The following is a 25,236-nucleotide window of genomic DNA, read 5'->3' as shown; positions in this document are numbered from 1 at the left end:
AAACTCTGGAGCTGGCATTATGTTGAAATTTGCACTTAAAGTGGGATTGCAGGTATCCTTTTTCACACCTCGGTTACCGTATATAGCTTCCAAATTAAGCACCACCATGCATGAAGGAATCACAGACATTTAAATGACTTTGCTAAATATTTACCAGTTTCTCTTTAATAGAAAAGAGAGTTTTTTGCTATTTTATTCACATCCTGATTTATATCATTCTAATTAAACAGCAAAAACTTCAAAAACAACAAACGCTGTGAATTCATGATATAATGTCTTGCACTTGTAATACATTTACCAGCTATAACAACTATTCCTGCTAATGGTGAGAGGGTCAGTCCTTGGCCAGGTGGCTGGGAATAAATGGAGGAGGAGCTGGGACTCTGGGGAGACCAGCAGAGTGTGACAAGAGCTTGGGGAAGCATGACGGAGTGATCAGAATACCAAGGGCTGGGGTGAGAGAGCCCAGCAAAAAAATGCAGAAGGCTGGAGAGGGGCAGGCCCACCTGCCAGCAGAGAGGTATGGGCCAGTTTTGGTGAGAGTCCTTCAAAACTAAGGGCAGCCCAAAGTCCTGGTAGAGAAACACAAGTGGACACTGGCTCTTTTATCGTTATTTTTTTAACTCACAACCAAGAGATGTCTGAATTATCCTCTGTTGTGGTATAGATTAATACTGTCACCTGCTCAATTACAAGATGAAAGAGTGGAAAGAGAAGGTTGAACTGCAAGAAAGGACAATGGAGAAAAATCGTTCCTAAATTAAAATTCACAAAGGAGATTTTTTTTTTCTTTTTCACACCTTATTTCTCTAACTCATGCCATCCTTCCCATCTCTTAGAAACAGCTATAAGAATACCTCTTGAAACAGGTTGTAAGTGCTTAGAAACAGAGACTACCACTTGATTTCTTGCCTGCACAGGACATGATAAATATGAGATCCTGCACCACTCTCCTTTTAAAAGAATAATTTTTATTACATAAACACAGTTGGGAGCTGAAGATCATCACTCACACTTAAAGATGTGCAAGTATGTATGGTAGAGGGCAAGTTGATGCTCAGTTTGAGAGGATGAACTGATTATCACTGGGATATAAATTAGACATGAAATAGACAATGAATCACTTATTTTCCATACTTATTACAGTTTTCATTGGTCTTATGTGTAACTCAGCTCCTTCATTTTGTGCATTGAGGATATAAAATAAATCCAGCGAGCAGAATTATCATGTTTCATCTTTTCACAGCTAGACTGATCCCACTTGGACTCTGCTTGCCATCACTGCACTGATAGATCATTTACAAGCTGTTAATTCACCTCCATTTGACCTGCCCCATTCTGGTCTACAATCCGTATGTTGGGATTGTTAATCCCTAAAAGTACAGATAGAGAAATAAGGCCAAGGCCAGATGGCAAAGTCTCAAGCAATCCCTCTCTTGAAAAGCTCTCTCCAATAGATCTGATTCCATCAGCACGGGGACAGAGAAGAGGCAGTACCTGAAAAGCAAGTAACAGCATACTTCCCTCGGGAGTGTGAATAGTACATGATACTGAGGAACTCGATGCTTTGGGGATTTGATTCTTAGGAAACATGAGGCTGATCACTGGTGGTTTTCAGTGACTGAATACATACTTGAGAAGGATTTGATAGATATTTTCAGCACTTCAAAACCCTAACTTCTGCAGGTACATCTGAGAATATGCATTTGGACACATATTTGTGCAAACATCTAAGCCAGCAAGAGGGGACCAGCAAACAAATACACGGAAAGCATATGCCCATTTTCTTCTCAGAGACTGGGCTATTTCCAAGGCCAGCATGCTTTTCCCTGGCTCCATTTCCTAAAGTGATCCTCAAATGATGAGAAGTGACCAGAATGATTTCCACTCTGCTGTCTCTGGCTAGAGCACAGAAGTAGTGTGTCTCAGTGCTCTGCTGATGGTAGGTAGGCTAAAAGAGGTGGCTATAAAACTGAGAAACTTTTAGATTCATCTGTGTTATCAGCAAAGTAGTAACTGTCACGCGAGTTGCACAATACAGTTCAGGACACTCTTGCATATTGCAACATAGTCTTGGTTAACGTACACTTAACATTTTTCTCTCTGTGAGAAGTACTCTTTCCCTAGGAATAAACTGTATGCCAAATAAGAAAAACAGGTATCTCTTTACATATTGCATTCATGTCATACACCCATAACTCTCATACATTCCATTCTGGCAAATCTGACTTGCAGTTATTTATACTGGCTAGATAACTTATTCCCAGTGATTAAGAGCTAATAAAAAGGAATTTTGAAAAAGTATGAGAAATTACAGAAATCAGTCTTCTTTCTTCACAGACCCAACATTTGATAAAATTAGATGCAAGGTTGAACTACTGTGAGCCTGTGTTGTGCTTATATGGCACAACATAGACTCTCTTGCAGTTCACTCCTTTGAGGTGTCCCTGCCTCTGTTTTTTCCTCATTGTCTTTTTCTTTGGCTGGGGGAAAAATGGTTAACCAATTAAAATTACAGTGCACTATCAGCTGAAGAAAAGTTTGTCTTCTACCCCACTCTGAATGTAGCTGTACAATAACATCTATCTCTGATGTCTGGGTAGCTTGTCCCTCTGCATGGAGGAGACCATTATCCTGTGACTGTGTTCTGTTCTGCTGATATAATCTCTTAAATAAAGTTTTACTGTTTACTTTCCTTAATTGAAGTACAATAGAGAAGACACGGCCTTTAAGAAGCTTCATTTTAGTCACTGCCTTGGAGCTTTGAAGGTGTTTCAAGTTGTCTTTCAGTGTACTTCAAAACATCCTTGATGAAAGAGAGTGTGTGGAGGTGGAGTGGGAATGTTACTGGCAAAGTTAGTGGCAATTATATTTTATGCAGAGTTGTAAAATGTTTACTTAACTGCCATCCTTCTGCCAACTTTCTCACTATGGTTTTGATCCTCTCACTACTCTGCTAAAGTGATCAAATCCTGCAAAGTCTATAGACAAAATATTTCTCTTACACATCTTATTTTATCCCTTTTTGGTGTAGAATACTTCTGATCTCAAACAGATAAAGCAAATTAATTTTATTGTTATTATTTTTTAATCCTTTCTGGGTTACAATCATCAGGAACTCTTACATTTTTCAGCATCATTTTATTTCACTAATCCTAAAAGGGAATCTTCAAACAGTGAAGAACAGCTTGGCACTGACAGACGTATAGGCAAACAGAATTGATACTGGCAGACATTTTCCTTTTACCCTGGACTATGTGAACTTATTTAGCAACCTTTGGCTCTCAGAAATGGGATGGGATGGGATGGGAAAAAAACACATTTTAATATAGTCTATAATAGAAATTCAGAGCAACTATAGCTGGCACATGGCTACAAAAATTATCAATTAGCTGTGTGTGCAAGCTGAGCAAGAAAAATTGGGAAGGTACTCACTGGTAAGAAAATGCTGGGAAGTAGGGCCAAAATCCCTGTGAGCTTCATGCAGTTGCCTGATACGCTCATCAACAGCCACCTGTGAACAGAGAAGAATGACTTTCTCCTAAACAAGTAACAAGCAGCAATTATAGTCAGATACCTTTTTTTTTTTTTTTTCATTACAGAACATTCTGTTTAAAATTAAGAAAGCTCCTGTAACAATCTGTAATCCTCAGGGATTAACTGAGATTTAATGTGTCTTTCTCAGAAGAAGGTCAAAAAAGGTTTTTACTTTTTCCTCCCCCCCCCCCAATTTTAACCAATGCTAGAACAAGTTAAAAATGAACAGGTTGATAAAGAAAGGTATAATAAATTGGCCTGACTTACATGCACCTGAAAAGAATAAGACAATTGCTTGCCAATATTAAAGCCAGAAACATTTGTCTGTGCTAATACTTTTACTGGAGCTACTGCAAAAGTACTTTTTGAGAGATTATATGTTATATATCAGCATAAGAAAACTAATCTATGTTAGTGTGGACATGATGACTATATTTTAGAATAATGCCTAACTGAGGGTAGTCAAAGTGCATCTGCACTCATACATTTATCTGTTTTTAGTTAGGTGAATTCCTATCCCCTTGGCCCCTTCTTCCCTGAAAGATGTCCTTAGAAGAACATATTATTCTTAGTGCTCTTTTGGGTTGTTGCACTGCATAGAAATCTAGATGCTAATTGTAAGATTGGTTTCATCTTTACCCTTGAAAATTCCAGTACGATTATGCATCAAGCCAGCAGCCAAGGGCAGGCAGTTGCTGTAAGATTCCATATTGTATCAATGATATCTACCATCAGCTTTACAAACTTTATGCTAAAAGGACACCATCAGTTAAGTTAGGCCTACATCTAGGATCAGGTAAAGCAAGGAAAAATAACTGATAGGGATTGGATTCACCTAAATATTGCCTGCAAGAAAAAGTGTTGTATCAACACGGGCAAAGCAGAAGGTAAAGGTGATTGGTCTGTTTTTACTGTCTTGATTGTGAGATACAATACCAAGAAACAAAGAATATGCATAAGTAAAAAGCAATCCACATTTTAAAACTTCCAGGGATTTTTTGGTTGGTGGAGGCAGGAACAATTCTATAATAACTACGTGTGATTCAGCTAGAAGGAAAAAACAAGGAAGGAATTGATATGAATGTGTTTGTTTACCAAATAAACCCCAGACCCCAAAATTCTTCTTTCAGGAGATACAATAGAAATTTAACAGCAGGACATTATTATTATTTTTTTTCCTCAAGCAGTTTTTCAGAGGCATTCCCTGCTGCTTTCTCCATTGCTACCATCTTTCCTCCTCTGGCTTCATATACACAGAAACAATCAATTAGATTTTTTTTTTTTTTTGTCAGTCCTTGCTTCATATTACTAGAATATTACAGTGTTCTGTTCTTACAGGCCTCTGTTCTTATTTCTACTGTTTTCTTGAATGTGGAATTGCTCACAGAGGAACATTTATACCAGTAGGTTTAGGGTGAACACAGGCAGGCTAAGTCCTATGACCTGTTCTTTTTCTGCTTAATATTACTGATTGCTTACCTAGAGAAAACTACATCTAGAAAGAGGCTGAACTCTGGAAAACTTCTGAAATTCTGGGCAGAAGAAATCTAAGTAAAGGACAATTCAGACCTAAGGTGAATTGCATGGGGAGATGTTCTATAAAGTAGTGCTTCATCACTTAGTTCTGACTGGTACCATTATGGACAGTAGCTGACTTTGGGCTTGAGTTTGCATTTAATTCACAGTATAGATAAAAGCTAGAGAAGTCTGCACATGGATAGACAATGATAGGACTGCTTCTGGTCATCAAATTCATTAGCTTAGCTACTGAAGCATAAACTAATGTGAAATTATGTTTAATCCAGAAATGATCTTTCAACGAAAACTAGGAAGATAATCTTTAATATACATAAAAGAAAAACATACAAGCAAAAAAAATGCAGAAAAAACGTAAATGAGGTTATATATTTCTTTAGAGTCCTATTAAAACAAAACAAAACAAAAACCTCATAACAGGCCTATTTTGTTATTAGGTCATTGTTGGTTAGTAAAGAAATGTGAGACTTCTCCTCGATATTAGCACTTACTTTTCAATAAGTCAAGTAGGATGGAAAAAGTACTTTCTGACATGCAGAATCTCTAAAGAGAATGAGAGCTCTACAAATAGCCAGCAGGGAGCGGTTTCCTGTATGAGAATGACATCCAGTTTGCAGTCAGCATAGACTATGGGAATAATTTGGTGTTTGTGACCACTGCCAACTCACAGTCCATACAATTTCTTCAAGTGTGCAAAACTGAGAATGACAATTACTACAAAATATCCAGGTGAGTTTTGAGTTGCTCAAAAGTATTAAACTGAGAATTTTAGCCACATATGCACATCCAGAAAAACAAAATACCCTAAACACTCCAGGGTAAACTTTCAAGCTGAACAACATTGGACGTAAGCCTGGAAATATCTCTGTCTCAGAGGTATATTTTGTCAATTCAAAGCTGAACTAAACATTGGGAAATCCAGAATATTCTCCAGGAACAATCACTTCAGAATTCAAAAAGTTATTCCATTTGTCTACCAGGAAGTACCAATTATTGATGTACTGACATATTGTATACAACCTTTTAGGTGCCAAAATATGGACTCTCTGTTGATGCTAGAGTAAAGAATATTACTGTAGTTAGTCTCCATGACTTTTACTAATACTAAGATGTAAATGCCAAAATAACAGAATTTGAAGCCACAATAACTGAAGACCGGTCCAATAAAAGCAAAGTTGGACTTGGCTTTGTGGCTTATACCCTAGCTACCAGGAGAAGCAGAACTATATATTCCAGTTATAGAATCATAGAATGGTTTGGGTCTTCATAGCTTGTTCTTGATTCTTGAAAAAATATTCTCACTTCTCCTTTCATTTTTAAAAACAAGCAATTGGTAATTCCTGGATTTTAAATTTTGTCTTAAATTTCTTCAGAATAAAGTAAAATAAGTTCCTCCAAATATCTAGTAGCCTATGCTATGCACTGAACCAAGTGCAATTTTACTTAGAAAAAAATGTGAAAAACTGTAGCTGTGCATGAAAACAGCAACATTTTCAAACCAATTGAAGCATTTATTTTTCTTACTTTATATGCAAGAAAACATACGTAATTTTAGTGAAGTTTTGCAAGAAAAAAATCACCACATTTCTCAATAACCAAAGAAAACAAGATCTCTTCTGACTTCAGTAGTCTTTTCCCACTAGTATCAGCTTAGTCAGATAATCGTGCAAAAACCCCACTGTTTTAAAGGCACTGTTACCAGTTTATAACAATGGGGGTATGGATCAGACTAGCCTATCTTTTAGATCAAACTCTCTATAGTATTTCTCCACAGGTAATGTTACTGAAAAATCAATAACTGGATTTCTAAAAGGTCAGCTATTGCATATGAGAAAATGTTTTTAACTGACCAAAATCTTCTGTTTATATCCAATTTTGTCTTTAAAACAAGCATCAGGATGTTCTGTGATCAGGATACTTGAAATGTTGCTTTTTTCATTGAAAATGCTTGCTTGAAGAGACACAAATTTCCATTATTTTTTTAATCTATTGTTTTGCATTGCATTTATCTTCTTTCGATCATAACAAATGAAGGAGCCACAGCAGTGCAGTAAACATTATACATGAAGCTGAAGATTGTAATATAAACAGTCCCACACTATTTTAAGTGATATTGACATAGAACGTAAAAAGCTTCTGATAAACAAACAAATAAAATATGTTATTTAAAGTTCCTCTCCATTAAGAAAGGAGAATTTTAAAACATTTGATGAAACACATTCTGTTTCTCATCACTTGAATGCAGCCATGTGAACTGAATGTATAATAAGGTTCAGATAAACAAATGATGATGATAACATACACAGAGCTGTATCTTGCATTTGCTAGGAATAGTTGCTAGGTACTTTATGTAATGTAGGGATCTAACCTTGAAAGCACTTGTAACAGCTCTATTGAAATAAGAATTTGGATTTGTTGGATTTGACTTGAGACAACTACTATAGTCTCGCATTTTTGTTAATTTTGCTCGGTTTTAACTGAGCATTTTTATTTAATCCAAAGTATTATTTTGTGTTCATGTCCAGACTACAAAACAGGTCTAGATCAAGAAATAAAATTAAGTGTTTTGATTCTCAATATTTTCCACGTACTCAAAAAGTACCTGTCACTCAGTATTAATGCTAGATATCTGTTAAACACTACTTAAAAATCTCTTTCCTGAGACATTCAAGTAATGTCTCTTGAAGTGCTTCTTGTGAGATCTAGCATACAAATAAATCTAAATGCAACTGCATTTGGCTTTTCTAGCCCTCCCACTGTGAATGACAACTGTGTGAATGCACACTCTTGCACAAAAAGCCACAGACAAATGCCTACAGTTCTGCTTAGATGACACTTTATCAAAAGCATCTTTGCTGTTCTATAGCACAGTACAGTTCGACTGCTGCTGTGTTTACTAGTGAACCAGCTAAAAAGGTGCATTACACACTCTTCTGTCCCTGCTTGAAAGCGTTACCATCATGCAAAGGATAGTTCTTGTAAAAAGATTTAATAATTTTCTCCATGTTCCAATATTTACACTACCACCACATGTTTGTAATACATATATATATATATTCTCAGAATATTTGATGAGCAAGGAAATAAAGTATATTACAAAAATGGGGATTAAATGTGCATCCTTTAGCCTCTTGCAGTTTGATCTAGCTGCCGTAACTGAAAGAACTGGTGATTTTCTCCTAAAAGGCTAGGTAAGTGCTTCAGAAGAAACAGTATGCAGAACCCATTCTGTTGATAGAGTGGTTATTTGCATTCATTTGAAAAACAACAACTCTACACGTAACACCAGTGACTATGTGAAAAGTCAATATGCAGTTTAAAACATGAAAGTAGTAAATGAGAAGTCTATATGATTGTACTTCATATGTCTATGTATGTTGTATCTACAATACTGTTGGGACTCACCCTAACTTATTTCTAGGTGAATGTCTCTAGAAATACCTTAATTTGCAAAACAAAGTAAGGTAATAAATGTATTTTTTTTTCTTTCCATGTTTTCTCTGCACACTTAGTTACATCTGCACCTCCCAAGTTGACTTACATTCTTGCTAGGAAGAAAGATCTTTTTGTCTTTGGTGCTCCTAGAAAAGAACAGCAGCCTCTACAGTCCCTATTTCTAAGTGAAATCATGCTGTCATAGTGTCTTCACTTCATAGTGTCATGTGCTATTTTGTTGAGGGATTACTAGTACCATAAGAAAAAAATATTTTCAATTCTCCCTCTTCCTGATTCATCATTGTTAGGTCTACTGTCACATTAGCTAAGTGCTGGAAACCCAACATAAAATGCAGAAAAAATACTGCCCCCCCCCCGCCTTTTTTTTTTTTCTTAAAGAAAAGGAAACTTTTTTTGTCAACAGATTTTCCTGAAGGTTCTCAGTTCTGAATAAAACATATACCAAACATAAACAAATATTAGAATGGCTCTTAAATCCACCAAGAACACAGCTTCAAATAGGGGAGGGGGAATGGGTTTAAGTTTATTTTGTCAAATTACTTCACTTTCTATCAATGATAGCAGAGTGGGGAAGTCAGGTAGGTCTCACCTATCCCACTCAATGAAGTTAGACATTTATCTTTGAGCTTAACTTCTTTAAATCATCATTAATTTGAAACAGAGTATAGCATAAACTCTTCTGAGGTCAGAATGATATCCTTTTAGTAAGGACATCTAAGGGTACAGGCAGTATAATATATAGACACTAATTACACAATTAGGCTGCCCGAAATGATGGCACTTCATATGAAGGCGTGCAAGTAGAAATTTTTACTGCTTATTAACAAATAAAAAAGTAAAGTAGAACTGAGATCAGTGGTTAAAAAAATGCAAAATATACAGAATGAAGACAAAAAAAAAAAAGATTTCTGAATATGCTTGGGATTCTGAGGAGAAATGTCAGAGAAAGAAGGAAGAGAAGTGAAGTTGGCCATCTAAACAGGTATATTTAGTGCAGCAGCAAAATGACACAATCTCCTTTTTAAAAATTTGCTTCACCAAATGCTGTTCTCATGAAAAGAGAAGAGCCATTTCCTATATTTAATAAGTATGCATACATACAATACTTATTAAAATAACACTCCTTTAATTCCCCCACCATATTCATAGCATTTCTACAGCCTCCTGACCTTGACTCCAATCAGATCCAATCTGCCTGTATATCAAAGGAAACTGGCATCTACAGGACGCTCTTTAATGTTACGCAGCAATTCTCCTCTCAATAGCTGAAAAACTTCTTTCTTTCCTCTCACTGACTCAGAGCTGCCAAACCAGTACAAGGCTGTTCTTTACAAATCAATAAACAGGAAGATTTGATCTACTGTACTTCCAATAGCTGCTGAATTCAGCCACTCGCTGCTCCTCATATATTAGTAGGTAAGGATGGATTTAAGCACACTTTGTGCTATTACTGAAGAACAGCCAGGGGAAAGGCACTTGATAGTCATCGTTCTTGGGTGATGAACTTCGGGCTTAAGCTTTGATCTTGACTGAGTCTAAAGCACAGGAATAGACACCTAGTTTCTCGGTGAAAAGCTTGGTAATCTAAAACATTTTGAATGTAAAAATTAACATGGGCGTACTTTCCAGGTGAAAGGGAAAAAAAAAGATAAATATAATGTATAATCCACGTGAATTTACAGTTGTTGCAAAGACTACATTTCAATGCCAAGATCTGTGGGTCATGGTAGGACTGTATGCTTGCTTGAAATCTGAGTGACTTTTTTCCCTTCAGAAAAAAAAAAATAAAAATCCTGAAATCTAGTATGATACATGTATTATACTTTGACTGCCTTTTTTTTTTTTTTTTTTTTAATCCTCAGAAGAAACAAGGGAACAAAATGTAATAAAAATTCAGGAAGTACCTTAAACCCTTAAGGGCACAAAGGCTTAGAAAAGAGGAAAAACAAAGGGAAAAGGAAAAAAAAAAGCACAATCCCCTTGACTTAATATGTCTACTGTGAATAATCAGCCACTGCTTCTTAGGCTTCTTTTTTATAATCCTGAATCAGTGAACTTCAGACTTTGTGTACATCTATGCCTAAGGAAAGGAAGTTAGGTCTTATGGTTTAAATAACAAATGCATTTAAATTTATAGAAAATAAAACACTTGTAAACCCTGCGAAATCTTAAGAACAAACATCTTTAGGAAACAGTTCTTCTCTTAAAAAGCATTACTTGTCTCGAATAAAAGATATTCTGTCAGGGAGGCCTAGCATTTCACATCATCACACTGCTCCTGTAAAAGCCATCCCATGCTGGTGGAAGTTCCACAAGCGGATTGGCCTTCACATTACTGTATGTTCCTCCTTTCTATTCATGCACTTTTGCTATGTGTACTACATAAAACATTTTGTGAAACTGCTACGAGCTGAGGATGATCTCAGCCTTTGAAAATTACAAGAAACTGCTGTGCAGTCCTCCACTCTTGAGCACTTTATTAATAAAGTTTTACAATTCTTGACAATTCAGCCACATTATCTTTTATCATTGCCTTTGCATGTAATTTAATCAGTCACCTGAGCTATTTTCTGCCAAATTCCTTGCAAAATTTTACACTATGCAAAGAAAGTCATTTTACACATGATGCTATTTTGCAACTATTTTTTCACAGAACAGCACTGCACCACTTACAACCTTCAATTCACAATTTATATTAGCTTCAGACATATAAACACCCATTGAAATCCTCACTAGATTCCACTCCAAGTGGGATTTTCTAACCACATCTCTGTATATACACAGAGACAGTGTCTCTATATTCCTTCTGGGTTACCTGTTCCTGCTTCCGTCTTCTGCATAGTCCCTTTTTATGTTTGAGTTTGGCCAGAAGCTCCTTGTTCATCCATGCAGGCCTCCTGGCAAAATGCTTGACTTCCTGCTCTTCAGGATGGACCACTCTTGAGCTTGGAGAAAGTGATCCCTGAATATCAACTGATTTTCTTGGATCCCTCTTCCCTCCATGGGACTCTTCCAAGCAGATCCCTGAAGAGACCAAAGACTGCTTCCCTGAAGTCCAGAGATCTATCCTGCTTTTTGCCCTCCTCCCTCCTCTCAGGATCCTGAACTCAACCATCTCAAGGTCACTGCCTTTGACCTTCAACTTCCCAATAAGTCCTTCCTTCTTTGTGGGCACGAGGTCCAGCAAAGCACTTATCAGTTATGTTAGGAAGGTGTCATTAATGCTGCTCTCCAGGAACTTAATGGATTGCTGATGTTCTGCTGTGTTGTTCCTCCAGCAGATATCAAGGTGGTCTCCCTAGGGGCCCTCGCCTGTCAGCATGAGGCTATTTCTTGCTGTTTGTAGAAGGCCTCATCCACTTTCTCCTCCTGTTCAGGAGGACGGGTAGTTGCAGGACCCACTGCAACGCCATCCATACAGGCCTGCCCTTTAATCCTTACCCATAAGATCTCAGCTGGCTCATCATCCATACCCAGGCATAGCAACATGCATTCCAGCTGTCTTCTCACATAAAGGTCAATTCCACCTCTCTTTTTTCTCCCAGCTTGTTCTTCCTACAAAGCCCTATCCCACCACTGCAGCACTTCAGTCCAGGGTACCATCCCACCAAGCCTCCATAATCCCAATAAGATCACAGCCAAGCACACAAATCTCTAACTCATCATGTTTATTCCCCATACTGCATACACTACTCTGAAGTGTACATGCACTTCAGAGAGGCATGCCAGCATCTTGATTTCCCAGATGGTCTGATTTTTTTCCCATAAGTGCCTTGAAAGCAATTCCTGGCTTTCAGGCCTATGCTTAGGATGACCTGGGCTTAAGCCCTGTTTTGTGTTCCCTTTCATTCACATCACCAGAGGACCTTTCCTCATCAGCCCTGTCCATCACTCTCTCACAAGGCTACTGGTAACTCTCTCCTGTATTGTTCTTAGTTTAAAGCTCTTTATATATCTTCTCTACAACACCACAAAATATACTCCTCATAACTCTGACTATGCAGACTTACAGGATTCAGTGATTTCTGTCCTGCCTTCAGCATGAAGCTGAAACTCTACGTAGTCAATTCAGTATTGTAAGCTGGGGAAAGCAGTAAGAAAAATGCATATGCTACACTGAGCCTCTGGAGGGTTATTGATCTTAAAATGAATCTAACTTTGATGTAGTTTGACATTTTCAAAGTCAATGGGAACCAGGCACCTGCCACTAGGGAGAGAATGTGTTCTGTAGTAAGTAAAACCATCTGGTATGGACCCCCGAATGGCACAGGTTCTTTGTAAGACCAAATCTTACTTTTGAAACCAAGGTACCTGTGCAGTATATGCATTGAAATCTCTACACATAAAATTACTTACATATATATATATATATATATATATATATAAAGCAGTCTTTCTATCCTTCAGCATTACTCAGCATCTGTAAGAGTTTTAGGAGGTATACTGTGATCACCTTTAGGCACCATAACCAAGAGAGATGTGAATCAATTGGAGAGAGACGAGGGAAATGAACAAGAATGATGGTGACATACAGAGAAGCGTTGAGTGAGCAATTGCAGTTAAACTGATGAGCAGAAGTCTTAGGAAATCAGGAAATAGGGACAAGTCCTCCAGCAAATCAATGAATTCTCCATAATAATCTGTTCTCCATGTCCATGGTGGATAGACAAGATCTTATGACCTTAAATTTAATCAATAAAGTTTCTTATGATCTATCAGAAAAACGAAATCTAGCAGTAACGATACTGAGAACTGAAAAGTGTGCCTCATTATCTTCTTTCTCTTTGGATGTCCTTGGGAACAGGTCAGACAATATCTGCTAGGAATGACTTGGGTACAGCTGATTCTGTCCTGAGCACAATTTTGTTACTAAGTTTTACGTTATTCAAGGGAGTTCTCAGAATCTGAAATGATAGTCCTCTATTTTCCTATTACGAAAAGAGTGATTTCTGCTCTGTTAGTCCTACTAGATCTGATTTAATTGTGCTAAAAAATCCCTCCATGTACATTCCATGTTATTTGTGTTAATTGTAAGCAGTGTATATAGGAAGATACATGCTCTTCATATTCTGTTGGGAAAAAGAGAAAATTAGGATAAACCTACTTTTCAAATCTCAGAAGGAATAGAAGAGAACTTCCTTCAAGCGCAATCATCACTTTTTCATCTCTTATGCAACCTGCTCTTGTAGCAAATTTAAAGGAAATTTCAGCTCCCCAAAACAGAAATTCAGATTTGGGATTTGGGGGAAGGCATGAAGTCTAACAGAGCATTCCTAAAGCTGAAGATATGAACTGTTTCACACACAAAGTTCATAATGTCATCATGTTTCCAGAATTTCAAAAAGCCATTGGCATATTACACTAAGAAGAATCTCCCACATTCTCTGCAAATCTAAAACAAAGGCAATGGAAACACAGTTGATCTGACAGAAACTCAGTTCCACCCTTTTTCACTCTCACTTCCTCTTAATCCCCAGTTATTCTCATCAATTCTACATACATATCAAGAGGGTTTCAGCAACTTAAAAAAACAAACAAAAAAGAAACACAAGACATCGTGAAATACAACACTTTAAAATATCAACAGTAAAATAACGTGATTCTGTGCTTTCTGTGACTGCACAAACTTGTTTTTTTCCCTCTCCCATTTCTAGCTCAAATGAGTTTCAAAAGGTGCATTCTTCTCTGTTCAGTCACATTTGTATTAAGTAGTATCTTATTCCACAGGAAGTCTTTCTGATTTCACTGACACTATTCATGGGAAAAGTTACTGTTTCATATGAGCAAATGTATCTGGATTGGGACAGGAAACAATAGAAAAGATCAGCTCCAGTGAGAATTTATTATAAAAGATGTGCTGGGGATTGAATTTTCTGTTGAATGCTTACAGAAAAGCAACTTGCAGCAAGGCAGTCCAGGGTGTTGATCTCCAGAACCTGCCTTGAGGTCATTAACATCTCCCATCACTTAAGAAAAAAGTGGTACATTTAGATTTCAGTGCATCCCATTTTAACACATTTACATTCTTGAGGTGTCTCTTAAAACCATATACAGGAATCTTAGAGGCAGAGGAATGTTTTGCAGCACTGTACTGATGCTGCCCTCACCCTTCCCCTGCATTTTTCTCACTGAGCTTCTGTTGTGTGACTATTCTGTTATCCTTAATCTAGAGAGATACTCTACAAAAATCTAATAGGAAAAACCTGAAACATTAATTACTACACTGTTGTTGCTGAAACATTAGTCATTCGGGGCTCTGTCTACCTACTGTTCTTTCCCTAACAGTGTTGCTTGATAGATCTGTTTCTTTTAAAGATCTTCTCTTCACATTTGGGACATGCATGCATCAGGTATACCACAGTTAGGTCTCCTTACTAGGAGCAGCTGTAGAGACATAAAAATGAGACCTTGCTGTGGCCTTTTTTATTTCTTTTCCTTCTGTGCTAAAGTACTGTTATTTCTGTTCATTATTATGTTTTGGAAATAGCATTCCTTACTGTTTTGTTTACAAATATTTATAAACAACTGAAAATCCGTTCTTTTTATACTTCATCCTGTGAATGCTCTTGTTAATGTTTTGCAATTCATCCCTGAGCACTCCTGTCTCTTAACAAGATTTTAATGTGCTTTTTTTGCTTTTACTTTTTTCTCTCATTAAACAACAAAAAAAAAGCCATGTTGCACTGAAAATGCCATTTGTTTCTGAAAGGTCAGGTAATACACACAATTTTTGTGCCAAGGGGAATGTATCTTTGGTGACTTAGGGAATTGTAAGTAGAATGTCATGCAAGAGATGTTTTATTTTATAGCTGTCCCGGAACATATGTCTGTAGTTTCCAGTATCAGTTGAGCATCACCTGTAAGGATTATTCTTTTATGGTTTTAGTTACATTTTCTCACTTTCATTGGTCTTTTACCATATTAGTTTTATTGCTCCTTTTCCCCAGATTTGTGAATCTCCTGTGTCCTTACTAGCATTTGTTGTGGGAGTAACTGCTCAACACTGCAAGTAAGAAATCCACAGCTCAGACCTACGTGTCATCCTGTATACTTCTAAAAGAAGGAGAGATGCCGCTCAGCATTGTCTGCACTCAGCACTACTCTTAGCTGATTTTAACTTCAAAGTTTTTTTCTTTGACCATCTTCAACTCCCTTCCACTAGCAGTGCCCTCTGACAGCTCTGGGATTATCATTCCATCAGTGTTCAAGAGACTTCAATTTTCAGTCCTATCTTTTTCACTCCTCTCTCTTTCTTGTCTACTTAATTTGTTGTTGAGCATCATCATTCTCTTTTATTGTTTCAACTCACACTTTAAAACCCATGTCACTACTCCAAACACAGTGAAAATACATTTTTTTTCATACATATATAATAAAACTCTCAATATTATAGTAATGTTTATAAATAAGAGATGAAGAATTACTTTGACTGAGTACGCTCCTTCACAGGTACTACCAAGCCAAAAGGCATACAGGGAAAGACAGACATAGGGAATACATGAAGAAAGAGGAATATAAGAAAGTACTTGAAAATGTGGAAGACAAGACAAAAATGTTTTTTACCGGGGGACACTATAGGATGATAACAATTAATAAAGGATTCTACGTACAGCAGCAGTAGTATTAATCTTGTATTAATCTCTTCTCTTTCATATTTTCCGTTCTCGTTTCTTTTCCTCTTTGAGAATTATGAGTTACACCCATACTGACAAATCTATTCACTCTAAATAATCCTCACTCCTCAAACCTCCCCAGATGGATTACCTGTTTGGTTTCCTTCTTAGCTGCACAGACTGAAACCAGTAAAATGATGTCTATAGGGATTGTTTAATTACAATGTGATCTATTTGCATTATTGGATTGTTTCATCTATATTCTTACATCTGGCAAGCTCAAGAATGCAATGTTCTGTTTCAAGCTGTATTAAAACTACTTGTACAATCAAGTGCCAACACAACATGAAAAGAAAAGCTTCGTTTCATGAGATTACTGAATGGATGGATTAAACAAACTTTTATTTATTGTTCTTGTCCAATGAACCTTTTGAAGATGGCCTCTCAGTCTCAATGACTTCTGCAGAATGATGCATATCCCAGCAGCTGCTCAGGCTTGGGAGCATCCATATGATCAGTGCTTAATGCTCCCTGTTATCTGACACCTCATTGTATACAACTACAGCTCCTGGTTTTGCACAAAAGCCTCTTTTTCTCCCTAGGGAAGACATGCATATAGCACGCTGAAAGATAACAAAATGACTCTGGGCAAATAACAGTTCAAATGGAAACAATTGCTGATAGATTGATACTACACTGATTGAAGATAACAGCAGAACTCCTATAATAGTGTAATATGACTTGTGAGAAGAGCTGTCTGCCCCTTGCAGCTGGTCAAAATCTGTATATTTAAGCTTTCTAAGCTGTAAGTTAAATTCAAGTGACGCGAAAGCAAAACCTATGTTATATATGGCCCACACTGCTCAGCCACAATGATGCAGACCACTATCCAGTGTAAATTGGAAGATACATTCTCCTATTTCCACACTTGAATCTATTTGAGAATAAACGGTGCTTACTATATGTATATGTGTGCGTGTGTAATATACACACATACACACCACGTATTTACTGAGAATGTAGGATGGTATATGGTAAAGGTTGAAAGTTATGCTGGCATGAAAGATCACTGCATATGGATGCCTTCAAGAAGATCATCACTTCACACGTACAAAAAAAGCATTTCCATATAGTGCACTCAGTAAGTGCCATAAATTTTATTCAAGTAATTCCAGTAATATGACATACAGCTAACTTCTTTGAAATCTGTTCCTATTAGCCCTCTTTTTGCCAGGCTGAATACTTTATTTACCACCGTCAGCCTGTGGAGGTCCCAGAGGAATCTGAAAACACTCCTGAAAAGCTTTGCCTGCTTCCCTGGCTCTATCCTCTCTACAGGTGCAGACCCTGCTGTGAGCAGAGGAGGGTTCTGCCTTCCCAGTGGAACAGGGCCCTGACCCGCATCCTGCAGGAAGAAGTGAAACCAAAGAGGTGGCATTTGGGGTTTCCAGGAAAAGTGTAACTGGTCTGCACCGAGCGTTGACGTTTCACGGACTTCAAACACATTAGTGCAAACCTTAAACCATTTTTGCATTTGCCTAAAAAATGAATGCAACAAGCTCTGGGGCATAAATGTCATGGTAGAGTACTTAAAATGCATTTATCATTTATCTGCACAGCCTCAAATATGAAAAATACATAGCCTTCAACCAGATAATAAGTCACATTCTAAAAACCACTTTGGTTGTTTATTACCAAATGCCATAGAAAACTCTCTCAAATTTACCACCCTATTTCCACAGCTATCTGCATTTTAACATTTTTTTTCCTTTCCTTCCCCTCCCCATTCCCCCCCCCCCCCCCCCAGTAAATCATTTAACTCCATTTAGCCTTGCCTTATTACTCACTTGTTTGTAGAAGCAGGCATTTGGGAAATCTAAGAATAGAAGAGATCTTGGAGAACTAAGACTAAGGAACATGGAGATCCTGAGGTGAAGTGCAGCTGGAGGGGAGTGCAATGCAAGCAAAGTGTTTGTGAAACAAGAAGTAATAATAGGAAAAATGCAAAGACAACATTTCCAACACAATCTGAAGCCAGCCTCGAACTTGTAGTATCTTTACAATGGCACCATATAATACACCGACATAGTTTAATTGGCAATTACAAAACTTTAATTTTCTAAGTTAGAAACCCTTTCTGAATATCTAACATACAAGCTATAGTTATCACAGTGACAAGTTGTCAGTTGGCCTTCCAGTTAGACAAATAAAGGAAACAAATGAGCATTCTCTTAAAAAAAAAATATCTATTTGTGAAAGACTTAATTACAAACGACTTGTTCTAGAAAGGATTCCACAAGAGAAAAAAAGTAAATTAATTCTTATAACTCAAATCTTGAGTGATTTCTATGGCAGATCCTAATTATTTCCATAAAATGATTTTAAAATTCTGTTAGAGTGTACCTTAAAACCATGTATACAGTTTTAGCAATAAGGATGGACTTGATTTTACTTTCAGTAAAACCTTCAATTAAGTTGCTATTTGCTTTAATCTTACAAGGTCAGATGCCGTATTTTCATATAAAACTGCATTAATGTTTCTGAGACTTAAATTTGTTCTCAGGGATTATTAGAAGTAAAAAACTCCACCAGTACATGACAGTAGAAGAGGTCACTTGCCCATTATGGAAGGCTTTTGTAGGATCATCTAACTGCAAAATCAATCAGTTCACATTAAAATGAGGTGAGCAACCCCACTGTCCAAAGAACAAACAGGGTTAAGACGTCAGGATGGCTGCAATTTCTAAAGGAATCTTAAGGCAGAAGTAAGCTTCTGTAAGCTTTTGACAAATTATTTCAAATGAAAGAAATCAGATCACTTGTAAAATGCAAAATCAAATTTGTTCAATACACAGTAATACACTGCTGCAATGAACTTATACATTTGAAAGGGACATGCAAAGGAATTACGTAGCATTGAGTCTTGTGTAACTAAAACAAGAAATTAGTAGCTCATGAGCAGAATTTTACCAATGGAAGACACAAGTATTTAACTACTGTTTTCTGAGTGTGTGTGTGTGTGTCCATATATATATATATATTTTTAAACTTAATGAAAATCTCCAGGAACAAAAATAATTTAACTATGAAACCTTTCTGTTACACCTTTCTGTACACCTTTCTGTAACACCTACTGTGTTAGCTTTTCTTTGCCCTTTTTGAATGAATAGTATCAGTCCTTAGTTTTAACACTCTGCACATTAAACTTTTTTTTTCCTGTTATAATAAACCCACAGGGAAAGTGACTGAGAGTTTTGTAGTCCAGCTCAATTTCTTGCTTTATTTTTTCTGTTTTTTTTACTCTCAAGTAGTTACAGACATTTTCAAAATCTATTTAAATTTGTCTCTTTTTAAAAAACTTAAACCACACTGCTTAAGGTTTTTCATTTTCCCTTCTCTTTCTCTCATTAGAACTTACTCTCTCTGCTTTCTGCAGATCCTATTATATCTTTTCTACCCTGGTAGGTCTTTTCACAACTTCCATAGGCTTCCCACAGTGTCATGAGAAAACAAAACAAATAAATAAATAATTCCCGCTCTTAGCCAACCAACCCTAAGTCAGAAGGCATTATTCAGACAGTCTATTCAGTCACTAGCTCCACCATGCAGTAAGATTCCTCTGAACAAACAAGTGCTTTGATTACACACTGTTGGAATAGCAATGCTGGCCTACAGTTATGTGTCAGCAACTGCTTTCTGGCTGCAGAAGCCAGATTCCACTCTGATGATCAGTAATTGCCTTTGCCCAGCTAATTTCTATTGTTTCAGGTTGCCAACAGAGGCAGACAGGAGGCTATAAGGTAGGTACAAATCCCAAACTGAACTTTCAAAAGAACTGTTTGAGAAACCAACAGAAAAGTTGTTGAACAGGGTATATTGGGACTGAAAAAAAAGTGTTAGAAACCCATATGGGCAAAATTCCCTAGTCTACATCTATTTTGGAAAAAACATTTGCAATGAAATGGGGTTGCATTTGATTTTGAATTATACATTCTTGTAGAGTACTCCATGGCATTTCCCTAAGGACACACATTCTATCAGTGCTTCAGTTACCCATACCATTGCACTGTCTTGTTATTTTGCACTTGTCTCATACAAGACAAAAAAATCATGATGGTCAGGGATGAAAGAGAAATAAAGGCCCCAAATAAGCAAACAAACAAACAACCTCCCTTACCCCCCAAAAAAACAAAACAAAACAACAACCAAAAAAAAACCCACCACCAAAAAACAAACAAACAAACAAAACAAAACAACAAACAAACTACAAAACAGCTGAGAAATCAGGAATATAGATCCTGGTCATAAGACAAGAAATCAATTGGCAGGATCAAGTATCTGAAGGATACAGAATTTAGTAAAGGAAAAATACAACTTGTACTTAAAGTGTGCTAATTTCATTATGTTTCAGATCCTTTTGAAAGATAAATTTGCAAAGCAGAGTACATAATACTTAAGAAAGGGACATATACTTCCTGCCATGAGACTTACAATGCCAGCAAGAAGATCCTTCACTCTCTCATTCTGCTCCCTCTCCTCACCACCATCATTTTTTATTTTATTTTATCCTTTTTTCTGAACACTCAGGTTCCTGTCATTTGCTTCATATTACCACATCCTTCCTATCTTGAGTTGGTCTTCAGAGTTTAAGCATTCTTCTGTTTTTTCTTACCCTGCCTTCTGTGTTTTCCTTCTTTCTTCCCTGTGTATTTAAAATATGTACTGCCTGCTGTCATATCGAGCCACCTTCTTCCCCCATGCTCTTTAAAGTGTGGTCAAAAGTAAAGCTGAAATAAATTACTACAACCCCTGTTACAGTAGCAATTTACAGGTTAGGCTTTTTTTTCTTCCCACTCATGTTCACTTCTTATGGAGAGTAGGATGTTTCATTTCTGACCAATATGTATCTGAACTCCAAATGTTGTTCTACAACAAAGGCATTTCGTGGTTTTGTTTCATGAATTCCACATAATTCAGTATTATGGTCACAGTTCCTACCCATCAAATTTATACTGCAGAACAGTTTGACTTTTTTTTTTCCTGCTGTTTGGAAAATAAAAATCATGGCAACTTGTGATTTTTAATGGTATCCTAAAACACTTTCCACTAAAAGAGGTAAGACTTTCAACATCTGTACAGATGCAACTGCTCAAATTAAAATAATTTTGATACATTTCTTTCCCAGGCACCCATCTATACGTCCATTATGATAGCCTAGCACTGCAAGAATAAATTATATACCTGCTTATCAGCTCTCCAAATTATTTTCCTATTTTCCATGTTTCAGAAAATCTGTTTTGATATGTGTGTATAAACACACACCTCAAAGAGTGTGTATACAATAACTTCTTTCCTTCTTAAATCATCCCAGAACTTAAATTATTCCCACTATGGTTGGAGAACTTTATAAAAAAATATGGCCTTCTTAAATGCAGAACAGTACATAAAAAGTACAGGACATTGGTGAGCAAGAGAAAAATGAAACTTTAGCTGTATTTGCTTCAGCAAGACTACCAGAAACCACAGATTATTCTTGTGAAGCCATTTTCTGACTAGCAAAGTTCTGAACTGTCTGAAGATCTCTGAGGGCCTTCTTGGAAAATATTTGATGAAATATCATATCTTTTTTCTTTTTCACAAGCAACCGCATGAGATTTTATACACTGAACAAAGAAGAACTAATACACCCCAATACCAACATTTTCTTCTGTCTTAAATCCAGTATATGCTCAGCAGCATTGATTACATACTCTTTTAGTACACAGTCATGACTAGGTTGTCTAAAGCTACAGATTTGAGGTATATCCAGAGAGCTATAATCACTCATTTGTGTCTGCGTTACTGTTCAAGATAGAATCAATAACACTAGAAATGTGAAGAGAGCCTTCAAATTTAAGTTAGACTGTCAAAGGATGCAATTTTAATGTAGTTTTTTTTTTTTTACCTTGCTTTTAAAGTCTTAAAATGAAACCTTGGACTAGTTCAAACATTGTTCCTCTGAGAAAATGCACTACGAATTTCAACTCCTACATCAGCAAAAGCATTTTGCTTGCCAGTTCTGTCACTGTTATGAGCACTTGAAATTGTTTAGCAACAGAAGTGATATTTTCTTATTAATTGGGAAACGATTCCCCAGCTGCTATACTGGCAGCTAACAATTCTTCTCTAATACATTCATATTTGCTATAGTATCTATATTCAAAGTATTCTTACCTTAATAGTTAAGAATTCTACTATTTACATCTATAAATGAAGATTGAATTATCTATTTACAGATTTCCTTGCGCTGTTAGGAACACTAGAAGTCCTATTGTGAAAACTGTATTTCATACACTATGAACTTCCTCAGGATACCAAGACATATCTCACCCTAAGATCGTATTAGGTCTGGCTGTTGGCCAGACTATGATCTTGGAAGTAAAGAATGAGGGAAGAAATACTCTGTTAAATCAGTGAGAATTAGAAAGATTGAATGGAATAGCAATAAACACAAGGAAACAGAGAAAAGAAAATCCTGTTGATCGAACAACCTTTTGTAAAGCAGAATGAGACCATATAGTTCTGTAACACACAAGGCACGTTACTGATTAATCTGACCTGAATATTATTATTTCAAAGGCAAAACAAAATAAACATCACAATTAATTGTAACTGAGTACTTGCGTCATACTTGGTAGACAGGCAAAGCTCTTTTACATTAGTGGTTCTACATAGCTATAGGATAAAATGCAGGTTTGAGGTTTCTCTAGAATCCTGACTTTTTTGAGTTCAACAGAATGTTAACAATGAATCTTAATAAATGTCCAGACTTGGGCATCTTGCTCTGTGTTCAAGAAAAGGAGATATGGTTGAAATTGATCTGGACATGTGGGGCATTAAGCAAAAAACTTCCAGAAGAGCTTAAAGATAAACTTTATGAAAATAATTAATAATATGTAAGTATGAAATTGCTTAGGATAAATATTATTGATGGTATAGGAGAAATACAGTCCTTTCCAATATTACTGTAGGAGACACTATTATCAACTAGAGACGTTCAATACCGAACAGGTAATATAAAATATTTGAACTCTTTGTTAGAGAAAACAGACTTTAAAATGGGTGCATATCATTTTCAGAAGGAGTACAATCAAAACCAATTTCTGGATTTGTAATTTTATAGCTCTAACAGGCTGCAGACATTATATCAGCTATCAGAGACACTGAAACTACAGCAACCGTTCCAGCAGCAGCACCACCCATCTAATAATTTGGCCAAGTAGGTTGAGATCATGATGATGCTGTTCAGTACTTCAGACTTTCTTTTTAACAAGTTATTTTGGTTCATTTAGTAGTACTTCCTACTGTTGAGAAAAATGGCTCTTGATTTCATAAACCTAACATCCTGCTTAACTTTTTGGTTTACATATTACACTATATCCTCATGAAAAATTACTTTTACTGTTTATTTCTCTGAACACATTTAAGAATGCATAGCAATCAATTTCACTTCAAGCAACCTGCTATACCACAAAAAAAAAAAAAAATTCAATGGCAGAAAATAAAAAAGTACTGAAAGACTATCCACCTTTTACTCAAAAATTCATCAGTTAGCCAAGTATTTCCATCAGTTAATTGTGTGAATGCAATCAGCCAATGCTGCTGACATAAAAAGAGGATCTGAGATGTTGACCATCTTAGAGGTAAGTGTTCTTGTTGAAGTCTGCTAAATGATTCTTTTGATGTTTGGAAAAGAAGATATACTAAAAGTTGGACTAATAGTTAAAATTTCACTTCAGTGCTTCCAAGAAAGCTTATTTTTTACTCCTAAGTAGTGACTATTTTATTTCACATGTTATCTTCTTTGACTAAGTCAAATATTTATATTATGCATGTTAAATACTTATACACCACTTCTGTATTTTTAGTAGCAAAGCTGAGCAGAAAATGTGGTTTCATTTCCTGGGACACAAAACTAAAATCTTACAAAACAACCAAACAAGAAAGCAACATTATTAAAAGAAAGAAAGAAAAAAAACAAACAACCAAACACCTGCTTAGTTGTTCTCTCCCAATAACATTTCAGTTCTTACAAACTTAAATTTAAGTACAAAATTCATGACAAGACAGTGTTGGTCATAATGACAAAGTTGCTTTTTCCTAAAATTGAACAGGAGAGAACTGGAAGTTCTATATATACATATAGTTATCCATATGGAAAAGTTGAAGCTGTGGGACAAAGACCATAATACGCATGTATGCACTGAAAAGTAAGTCTTTTGCAAGTGCCAGCAAGTATATATAGATATATACTTAAAAGAACTTGTGGAATGGTAGTTCCAAAATTAATGCAAACCATAAGAACAAGGGTTGAAACAATCAGGTGCTACTTCTTATAGTTTCTCTGTCAGTATGGAATAGATTAAGATAAATAGGCACCTCAAGGAAGGAAAGCAAATGAGGCTGTTTGTTCTATCTCAAATTTATAACCTGACTAATATGACACTGGAAGGACTTGAAGTCCTTGTACTTTTTGTTCTATTTTGTTGTACAAATCCCAGTATTCTGTAGATAAAGTGCACTGCAGACAAAAAGATGAAGGAACTCTAATGAATGATGCTCAGATGAAAAGAATCAATGAAAAATATCCAGCTGTGCTAAAAAGGCTTCAAATTACCATTTATGCAACTGATGCATGCAAAAGGTGTTGGGAAGGAAAAGAAAATTATTATGAGCCGTCTCTTTGGCAAAGTGTCAACGTAATTCACTTTTCAGTCGTAAGGGAAATGTAGGGCAGTGGAAATGATTTCAATCAGAGGAAAGCATATACTACTGGAAATTCTGAGTGCTTTCACTGGAAGATTGTGATCATCAGTATATGTTCAGAAATGGAATGCAAATTTGGATTAATTATAATTATATAGAAATGATTAGTATAGCTTACACATCACATATTTCTTCTTCAGGTAGACACAGCCCCACAGTGAATAGGGATGCTTAACCTTTCCTCATAGTGTCGGGTCATGGGAGAAGGTGGATACACAATACAAGATTTCATTTAAATAGCTGCACACCCTGCTCAAATTATGTGTAGCGCTCCAGCCTCTCTTTGTCT

The 25,236-nt window shown here is 36.4% G+C and overlaps 1 protein-coding gene across 28 annotated transcripts in view; it reads right to left on the bottom strand.

Moving 5' to 3' along the window:
• The window catches only part of DMD (dystrophin), a 1,241,706-nt gene that overhangs the window by 125,472 nt on the left and 1,090,998 nt on the right, over positions 1–25,236 (bottom strand). For all 28 annotated transcript variants that reach the window (XM_083850706.1, XM_083850697.1, XM_083850709.1 and 25 more), the window contains one exon: positions 3,436–3,514. In XM_083850706.1, coding sequence (XP_083706832.1) covers positions 3,436–3,514 — 79 coding nt within the window. The remainder of the gene's footprint in view (positions 1–3,435; positions 3,515–25,236) is intronic.

This window comes from Anser anser (genome assembly GCF_964211835.1).
Source record: "Anser anser genome assembly, chromosome: 1".
In the NCBI taxonomy this organism is placed as follows: Eukaryota; Metazoa; Chordata; class Aves; order Anseriformes; family Anatidae; genus Anser; species Anser anser.
Note: the sequence above shows the minus strand (reverse complement) of the source record. Positions and strands in the feature narration are given on the sequence as shown.